We start from the raw sequence: 10880 nt of genomic DNA on the forward strand, positions 1-10880 counted from the left end.
TCCTGATCAACTTCCCCTTGCCTTTTCTTGCTGTAACAAATGTGCTTTATACACTCACTGTTACAGCAGCCGAAGAGAGATGAATGAACGAAGTCTTTGAGTTAAGGTACAAGAGACCAACTAAAGCAAATACGGATCTCCATCACGGTGACAACAAACTTTATTATTAACTAAATCCCTGTTCATTCTCAACAAGAACTTGAAATAAATAATGTTAAACTGGTTTCACACTCAGTGTGGATGGAAGTCAGTTGTAGTTCTTGTGTTTCTCTTTTTTCTGTTCTTGTTTCTCTGTCCTTCAGTGATTCTGCTTATCAGGTGTTCATCAGTGTCTCAATTCACTCACTTCTTTTCATTCAAGTGGACTATATTAGTGAACTGATGTAGGGAATAGTGAATGAGGGTATAGGGTGTGATTGGGAACACAGCCTCTGAGTGTTGACTTTGAGTGCTGGTAATTCACAGTATATTCCTGTATATTACTGTTTTAATGGAAAATGGTATGATATTGTAAGAATGTGGGCTTTTTCTACAGTAAGGGCTAACAGTGTATGTTCTCTTCCAACAGGAACATTTAGTCAATCATAACACAATGACAAAAAAACACTAACATCAGCTGAAATTACAGAAACTGCATTATGCTATGCGTCAGGTCTGCCCTTACACAATAGACAGTATATTGTATTGATCATAGATTGTGTTTTGCACTGTAGTTTCTTTTGAAGCCTCTCTACATGTTTGTTTTGTTGGGTTTAGTAAATGCATGCATTTTGTTTCTTTTGCTGCAGAAATTCAATACAAAAAATGAATGACCATCTCAGAGTAGCTTTATGTACAGTTTATGAAAAAAAAAAAGAGAGACAGAATTCCTGCAGTAAAGACTTTATTTGCAAAAGAACATTACTGCAAGATATACCTCTCCCTTGTCCTGGTACTCGTCTTCCTCTCCCTCGTGCAGGCATTTCTTTCTTTCTTTCTTTCTTTCTTTCTTTCTTTCTTTCTTTCTTTCTTTCTTTCTTTCTTTCTTTCTTTCTTTCTTTCTTTCTTTCTTTCTTTCTTTCTTTCTGTTATTGTTCCTCTTCCACACAAGATCAGTCCAAAGAGTCCTCTTTTATAACATATGGTCATGCGATGCGATTGGAATAAACTCAACACCTGAGTGTAATTCCTTGGATATCAGCTGTAATTTATATATTTGCAAAACTTCAATAAGCTGTTTCTCAATAGCAATGGAATAAAATACAGGGAATATATTTGTGTTTCAATTCACAATATGAACAGCTGTTCACTTTGACTTTAGCATAAGTTATGTTTAGAACAAGATGTTATCTGTTCTCACATACTGTGTGAAAGCATTTGTAAATTTGGCAGTAAAATTACATTGTTTTGTTATTGGTTGAGATTGTGTGTAAAAGAAGTTCAAGTATTTTAAATGTGTGTTAACTGTATGCATTTTTTTGTGTCAAAGCAACAAGAAATGTGTTACTTGTATAGCCTACAAAGACGGATGTTGTGCTAACCGTGTTAAGAGTTTAGGAAACTTGTTAAATGTATTGAAAAAACTGTCATAGCGATTGTGAAAAACTGTAAATAAATCAACCTTTATTTAACCTGATCATGTGACCAACCCTCGTGTGCCACGACATTTAATGACAAGCTCATGAACTTTAGCATGAAAACACTTTGTAAAATAAACTTATATTTGCTTGATCAATGATGCGTTGTAAATCCAAACATTATTAAACTATGATCATACCTGTTGTTTTCTCCAGTGTCATTATGTAGAGACCCATCATCACTGCATTCATCACTACTGTGAAGATTAACATCACTGATCTTATGACTGATTCTGAACCTGTAACAGACGAGAGTGTGAGAGTGTGTTCATGATCAGACGTGTGGGTGTGTGTGTGTGAACCTGTAACAGACGAGAGTGTGAGAGTGTGTTCATGATCAGACGTGTGTGTGTGTGTGTGTGTGTGTGAACCTGTAACAGACGAGAGTGTGAGAGTGTGTTCATGATCAGACGTGTGTGTGTGTGTGTGTGTGTGTGTGTGTGTGTGTGTGTGTGTGAACCTGTAAAAGACGAGAGTGTGAGAGTGTGTTCATGAACAGACGTGTGTGTGTGTGTGTGTGTGTGTGAACCTGTAAAAGACGAGAGTGTGAGAGTGTGTTCATGAACAGACGTGTGTGTGTCTGTGTGTGTGTGTGTGTGTGTGTGTGTGTGAACCTGTGAAAGACGAGAGTGTGAGAGTGTGTTCATGATCAGACGTGTGTGTGTGTGTGTGTGTGTGTGTGTGTGTGTGTGAACCTGTAAAAGACGAGAGTGTGAGAGTGTGTTCATGATCAGACGTGTGTGTGTGTGTGTGTGTGTGTGTGTGTGAACCTGTAAAACACGACAGTGTGAGAGTGTGTTCATGATCAGACGTGTGTGTGTGTGTGTGTGTGTGTGTGTGTGTGAACCTGTAACAGACGAGAGTGTGAGAGTGTGTTCATGATCAGACGTGTGTGTGTGTGTGTGTGTGTGTGTGTGTGTGTGTGTGTGTGAGTGTGAGTGTGTGTGTGAACCTGTAAAAGACGAGAGTGTGAGAGTGTGTTCATGATCAGACGTGTGTGTGTGTGTGTGTGTGTGTGTGTGTGTGTGTGTGTGTGTGTGTGTGTGTGTGTGTGTGTGTGTGTGTGTGAACCTGTAAAACACGACAGTGTGAGAGTGTGTTCATGATCAGACATGTGTGTGTGTGTGTGTGTGTGTGTGTGTGTGTGAACCTGTAACAGACGAGAGTGTGAGAGTGTGTTCATGATCAGACGTGTGTTTGTGTGTGTGTGTGTGAGTGTGAGTGTGTGTGAACCTGTAAAAGACGAGAGTGTGAGAGTGTGTTCATGATCAGACGTGTGTGTGTGTGAACCTGTAAAAGACGAGAGTAAGAGAGTGTGTTCATGATCAGACGTGTGTGTGTGTTTGTGTGTGTGTGTGAACCTGTAAAAGACGACAGTGTGAGAGTGTGTTCACGATCAGACGTGTGTGTGTGTGTGTGTGTGTGTGTGTGTGTGTGTGTGTGTGTGTGTGTGAACCTGTAAAAGACGAGAGTGTGAGAGTGTGTTCATGATCAGACGTGTGTGTGTGTGTGTGTGTGTGTGTGTGTGTGTGTGTGAACCTGTAAAAGACGACAGTGTGAGAGTGTGTTCACGATCAGACGTGTGTGTGTGTGTGTGTGTGTGTGTGTGTGTGTGTGTGAGTGTGAGTGTGTGTGAACCTGTAAAAGACGAGAGTGTGAGAGTGTGTTCATGATCAGACGTGTGTGTGTGTGTGTGTGTGTGTGAACCTGTAACAGACGAGAGTGTGAGAGTGTGTTCATGATCAGACGTGTGTGTGTGTGTGTGTGTGTGTGTGTGTGTGTGTGTGTGAGTGTGTGTGAACCTGTAAAAGACGAGAGTGTGAGAGTGTGTTCATGATCAGACGTGTGTGTGTGTGTGTGTGTGTGTGTGTGTGTGTGTGTGTGTGTGTGTGTGTGTGTGTGTGTGTGTGTGTGTGTGTGTGTGTGTGTGTGAGTGTGAGTGTGTGTGTGAACCTGTAAAAGACGAGAGTGTGAGAGTGTGTTCATGATCAGACGTGTGTGTGTGTGTGTGTGTGTGTGAACCTGTAAAAGACGAGAGTAAGAGAGTGTGTTCATGATCAGACGTGTGTGTGTGTGTGTGTGTGTGTGTGTGTGAACCTGTAAAAGACGACAGTGTGAGAGTGTGTTCACGATCAGACGTGTGTGTGTGTGTGTGTGTGTGTGTGTGTGAACCTGTAAAAGACGAGAGTGTGAGAGTGTGTTCATGATCAGACGTGTGTGTGTGTGTGTGTGTGTGTGTGTGTGTGTGTGTGTGTGTGTGTGTGTGTGAACCTGTAAAAGACGACAGTGTGAGAGTGTGTTCACGATCAGACGTGTGTGTGTGTGTGTGTGTGTGTGTGTGAACCTGTAAAAGACGAGAGTGTGAGAGTGTGTTCATGATCAGACGTGTGTGTGTGTGTGTGTGTGTGTGAACCTGTAAAACACGACAGTGTGAGAGTGTGTTCATGATCAGACGTGTGTGTGTGTGTGCGTGTGTGAACCTGTAAAAGACGAGAGTCTGAGAGTGTGTTCATGATCAGACGAGTGTGTGTGTGTGTGTGTGTGTGTGTGTGTGTGTGTGTGTGTGTGGGCTTGGTTTATTATGCATTGTGGGAACCGAATGTCCCCACAAGGATAGTAAAACCTGAGATCACCTCCATTGTGGGGACCAGCCAGCGGTCCCCATGAGGGGAATGGGTTAATAAACATACTAAATTATATATTTTTGAAAATGTAAAAATGCAGAATGTCTCCTGTAAGGGGTAGGTTTAGGGATAGGGGCAGTGTAAGGGGATAGAATATACAATTTGTACAGTATAAAAACCATTACGCCTATGGAATGTCCCCACAAGGATAGAAATGAAAGCTAGAGTGTGTGTGTGTGTGTGTGTGTGTGTGTGTGTGTGTGTGTGTGTGTGTGTGTCTGTCTGTCTGATCATACTTACGGTTTTCTTAAAAATGACAATCAAAATTCTGAATTATCCCATATGAGCCAAAACTGTTCAAACTCCAACTGTCAAAATTCTAATTTAAACTGCGTGTGCAAGTGTGTGTGAGTCTGTGTATGTGTGTGCAAGTGTGTGTTTGTGTGTGTGTGTGAGTGTTCATGTGTGTGTATGTGTGTGTGCGCGTGTTTATGTGTGTGTGCGTGCGTTCCTGTGTGTGTGTGTGTGTGTGTGTGTGTGTTTGTGAGTGTGTGTATGCGTGTGCTAGTGTGATTGTGTGTGTGTGTGTGTGTGTGTGCCATACTGTCAGACGCTAACATTGAGGCACACAACACACTTCTCTTCATCGCCCACCGTTGTACTGTTGAATCCGAGAGCGAGATACGCCTCAGCATATTATCTTCTCTTTGTTATAGTTGTGTCGTTTGAAGAGGATTCATCTTCTGCTTTACGTTTAAATGTCTTTTGCTGACTTTTCAAAAACTTGTCCATGTTTATAGCAGAGCTAGTCTACTACTACTCGTCATTCATTCATGATTTTACTCGGCTAACGGTTACTGCAAATCTAATTTCTGATTAATCAATGCGCCATCTAGTGGTCTTATTCCTTGACCCGATGGTTAGATAACAGATAACAGCTCGAGCGGTTATTGCGAGTCCTCATGAGGTCATAAATTATGATTAAATTCATATGTGTTCAAATATGTAATTATGTGGCAAGTAGCTGCATAATAAGCAATAATTTCACAGTGGGGTCGTTAAAAAAGCGTTTTATTAGGCTAGACGGGCCAATGCGCATGTGCTGTCCTAAGCACGAGTCTCAGGTTTCTATGGGAACGGCAGCTGCAGTGACGCAATGACTTAACCAATCAGTGATCAGCTCGTTCATTCAGAAGACGGGACCGATTCTGCATTATTGCGGACATTACTCCCATTCATAAGTAATTGGGTTGAACCGTCTTTCTATATTCTTTGACACTATTAATTTGCCTTGCTGCTTGTTATAATAACTCCACGCCCCCCAGTTTGGGAACCACTGCACTAAAGTTATATACTGTTTATGACACTAAACTAAACCGGATGTGCTCTGACATCATCACCCTGATAGCAATAGGCTCCGGGGCGGATCCGCAAAACGGGTCCGGAACGGAGTCCACTTGCACACCGCAACGGATCCGGAACAGATAAGGATTGCGGATCCAGACCAGATCCGCGGCAGACCCTACCCGTATCCGCTGATAAAGCTATCCGCCGCGGATCCGATCTGGACCCGTTTATGAAGCAGCGGATCTGCCGCGGATCCGATCTGGACCCGTTTATTTAGTGGATCATTTGGTCTGGAAACCTTTCAGATCCCTCATTCAAAACAAGTAATCTGGCCAATACTAGCTACAGACTCTCTACAAAAAGAAAAAAGTATCTCAACAGATTACAAGCAATATTATTAATTAAATTTAACAAATTAGAATTGAGTAATAATTAATCAAATTAATTCATTAAATGTTAACCATTTAAAATTAGTAACATTTACAAAATATATGTTATTGCCAACATTGAAGACACCTGATGTTAACAAGCAGAATCACTGAAGGAGAAAACCATAATTAAAGTCTCCATTATGGAGATCAGTGTGTGTTTTAGTTGGGCTCTTGACCCTTAAATTTATTAACTTTTAGTTTTATTTGGCTGCTGTACATGAGTTATAACAGCCAGAAGAACAAATAGAAAAGGTGATCTAATGCTGTTGGTTGTGTTTTAACATAATCAATATTTCACAATCATTTGACCTGAATCACTGAACTCATATAGAGTCCAACTTATGTAGAAATATATATATATATTTCATATAGGATTTATCAAATGAGTAAGGTTAACTATATTAATTAAATAGTCTTATTAATTTATTAATCACTGGCCTTGTAACACCATAATATTTTTAATTTTTGCAATTTTATACAAATAATTTCTATAAAGTTTCTCTCAAACAATAAAGTGTCACACAGACATCAATCATCAGCCTGTGCATCTCAACAATGGTGACATTTATAAAGCATGTTGCAGTGCATTCTGTTTTCCACCAATCAAAACTCATTCATGGCTCCCATCATGCATTGCTGCATGAATAAATAATGAGCTTATGCTCGGAGATGATCTGTTTGTCACCATTGCTGAGATGAATACGCTAAATGTTGATGTCTGCGTGTGTGCCTAAACAATTGTGTATTAGTATCATTTTTTTAATTGATTTGATCTTTTGGATTTCATTGAAAAGGCTAAAAATGTTACGCAGTTAGAATTAATAGAATAAACCCAACTCATAAATTGGGCTCTATATGAGTTCAGTGATTCAGGTCAAGTGATTGTGAATTAATGATTATGTTAAAACACAACATCACCTTTTCTCTTTGATCACCTGACTGTTATAACTCATGTACAGCAGCCAAACAATACTTAAAGTTAATAATTTAAGGGTGAAGAGCCCAACTAAAACACACACTGATCTCCATAATGGTGACTTTAATTATGGTTTTCTCCTTCAGTGATTCTGCTTGTTAACATCAGGTGTCTTCAATGTTGGCAATAACATATATTTTGTACATTTTACTCATTTGAAATTTTTACATTATTACTTAATTCTAATTTGTTAAATTTAATTAATAATTTTTTCATGTAATATGTTAAGATACTTTTTTTCTTTTTGTAGAGTCTGTAGCTAGTTTTGGCCAGATTACTTGTTTTGAATGAGGGATCTGAAAGGTTTCCAGACCAAATGACCCACTAAATAAACGGGTCCAGATCGGAACCGCGGCGGATCCGCGCTGCTTCATAAACGGGTCCAAAGCGGATACGGGTAGGGTCTGCCGCGGATCTGGTCTGGATCCGCAATCCTTATCTGTTCTGGATTCATTGCGGTGTGCAAGTGGACTCCGTTCAGGACCCGTTTTGCGGATCCGCCCACCTCCGCGGCGGATCCGTTCTGGAGTTAGTTTGCTGTCTGGGCAACCACCCGACTGCAGATCACTAACACATTCACGTATGAACATAACTCATAACTCATGCTGTAAATGCATTCTATGAAAAATAAATTATATTGTCTCAGAAATATTATATGTGTAGAACAAGTGATGAAGTAAGATGATTTAGTGTCACTGATTACAGGAATCTGAGATAAAACACGTTCGTTTGAGTGAATTAGTTCAGATCCACTAACGTGTTTCTCTCATTGCTGATGATCAGAAGTATAACTGAGATATTCATGCACTCAAAAAAATAAATTGTTGAATGAACATGATTTAATCGTATCACCCATTATGCATCTAAGCAAGATTTGAATATTTTATTTGAACACAATATTGGTTTGTAAATTGAACATGATTGTAATATGTCAATGCAACTTCTTTGCAACTAATTGAATCAACATGTTTGTATTGTGTTAGACTAATCAAATGTATTCTCATTCACTCAAAGCACAGGAAAGCAGAATCACCAAAGGAGAAAATCTAATTTGTAAGTCACCATTATGGAGATCAGTGTGTGTTTTAGTTGGGCTCTTCACCCTTAAATTATTAACTTTAAGTTTTGTTTGGCTGCTGTACATAAGTTATAACAGCCAGATGAACAAATAGGAACGGTGATCTGATGGTGTTGGTTGTGTATTAACATAACCATTATTTCACAATCATATAACCTGAATCACTGAACTCATATAGAATTCAATTTATGATTTAGGTTTATTTTATTAATTTTAGCTGCATAACATGCTTAGCCTTATCAATAAAATTAAATGATCATATCAATAAAAATAAAAAATATATATACATATTTATATACACATTTATTTTTTAGGCACACACAGACATCAATATTTAACGTATGAATCTCAGCAATGGTGAGAAACAGATCACCTCTGATCATAAGCTCATTATTTATTCATGCAGCAATGCATGATGGGAGCTATGAATGAGTTTTGATTGGTGCAACACAGAATGCACTGCAACATGCTTTATAAATGTCACCATTGTTGAGATTCATACATCGATTCTTGATGTCTGTGTGTGCCCAAAAAACAAATGTGTATATATATTTTTTTATTTGTATTGATTTGATCATTTTTAATTTAATTGAAAAGGCTAAACCTATTATGCAGCTAAAATTAATAAATTAAACCTAACCCATAAATTGGACTCTATATGAGTTCAGTGATTCAGGTTAAATGATTGTGAAATAATGGTTATGTTAATACACAACCAACACCATCAGATCACCGTTCCTATTTGTTCATCTGGCTGATATAACTCATGTACAGCAGCCAAACAAAACTTAAAGTTAATAATTTAAGAGTGAAGAGCCCAACTAAAACACACACTGATCTCCATAATGGTGACTTAAAATTTGATTTTCTCCTTTGGTGATTCTGCTTTCCTGTGCTTTGAGTGAATGAGAATACATTTGATTAGTCTAACACAATACAAACATGTTGATTCAATTAGTTGCAAAGAAGTTGCATTGACATATTACAATCATGTTCAATTTACAAACCAATATTGTGTTCAAATAAAATATTCAAATCTTGCTTAGATGCATAATGGGTGATACGATTAAATCATGTTCATTCAACAATTTATTTTTTTGAGTGTGCAGTTAAACAGAGATCAGATTCATCAAATACTCACAGCCAACCCTTCGGCATCTAGCAAACCATGTGTCATTTGTCATCATCATAAACACTGGTAAAATGACAACAATGATGAATCCTAAAAACAGGAGAGAAATTATATTAATGTTTATTAATGTCTTGTATATTAAAGACATCAACACATGTAAGATTACAGTAAATCATAATGAACATCAGTTTCAGTGAATGATCAGTGTTTTAAAGTTAGAGAAGAATGAACATGTTGAACTATCAATAATATTAACCCAGATGAACTCAAATCGTTATGATTATGAATATGAATATTAATCACCTGCTCCAGAAGATCCAAACGTGTAGAACATGATTATGAATTGTAAAGTGGGCAGAATTTCAATGATCATATCAGACACAAGATCAAATATGTTTATTATCTGTCCAGTTTTCTTTCCAATCTCTGTAACTAAAACTACAGGAGAAACATTTTCACTTATTAAGATCTTTGATTCAGTTTTGAATCATTATAATGACACAATTTACAACAACAAACAATAAAATCAACAAAAAAAGCAGAAGAACTGAACCAATCATCACGTGACTGAGAGAGTTTAATACAAATTATATATAATCAATAACAGCAATGAAGTCATTAAATAAACTTCAAAACCCCTTCATGTTTCTAATAAAAACTATAAGGAAATCTAATGAACAGATTTTATTATTTCTACTGAAACTCTAAACTACGACATCAGATCTGAATATATATACAGTATTCTCGTCACTCAGTGAGTCTGATACACACACTTTCATCTCGTCACTCAGTGAGTCTGATACACACACTTTCATCTCGTCACTCAGTGAGTCTGATACACACACACTTTCATCTCGTCACTCAGTGAGTCTGATACACACACTTTCATCTCGTCACTCAGTGAGTCTGATACACACACACTTTTACTCGTCACTCAGTGAGTCTGATACACACACACTTTCATCTCGTCACTCAGTGAGTCTGATACACACACACTTTTACTCGTCACTCAGTGAGTCTGATACACACACTTTCATCTCGTCACTCAGTGAGTCTGACACACACACTTTCATCTCGTCACTCAGTGAGTCTGATACACACACACTTTTACTCGTCACTCAGTGAGTCTGATACACACACACTTTCATCTCGTCACTCAGTGAGTCTGATACACACACACTTTCATCTCGTCACTCAGTGAGTCTGATACACACACACTTTCATCTCGTCACTCAGTGAGTCTGATACACACACACTTTTACTCGTCACTCAGTGAGTCTGATACACACACACTTTCATCTCGTCACTCAGTGAGTCTGATACACACACACTTTCATCTCGTCACTCAGTGAGTCTGATACACACACACTTTTACTCGTCACTCAGTGAGTCTGATACACACACACTTTCATCTCGTCACTCAGTGAGTCTGATACACACACACTTTTAGTCGTCACTCAGTGAGTCTGATACACACACACTTTTACTCGTCACTCAGTGAGTCTGATACACACACACTTTTACTCGTCACTCAGTGAGTCTGATACACACACACTTTCATCTCATCACTCAGTGAGTCTGATACACACACACTTTTACTCGTCACTCAGTGAGTCTGATACACACACACTTTTACTCGTCACTCAGTGAGTCTGATACACACACACTCTCATCTC

General features: G+C 38.5%; 1 protein-coding gene across 1 annotated transcript in view; it reads right to left on the bottom strand.

Moving 5' to 3' along the window:
* LOC307009927 (uncharacterized protein) overlaps nt 1–10880 on the bottom strand; it is a gene marked incomplete at its 3' end in the record, with an annotated part of 130676 nt that overhangs the window by 19994 nt on the left and 99802 nt on the right. Inside the window, exons 12-14 of the mRNA XM_079634148.1 lie at nt 9508–9642; nt 9214–9294; nt 1757–1855 (exon numbers count right to left, since the gene is read on the bottom strand). Of these exons, the coding sequence (XP_079490274.1) occupies nt 1757–1855; nt 9214–9294; nt 9508–9642 (315 nt within the window). The remainder of the gene's footprint in view (nt 1–1756; nt 1856–9213; nt 9295–9507; nt 9643–10880) is intronic.

The sequence above is a fragment of the Phoxinus phoxinus genome (genome assembly GCF_949152265.1).
Source record: "Phoxinus phoxinus genome assembly, chromosome: 1".
Taxonomy (NCBI): Eukaryota; Metazoa; Chordata; class Actinopteri; order Cypriniformes; family Leuciscidae; genus Phoxinus; species Phoxinus phoxinus.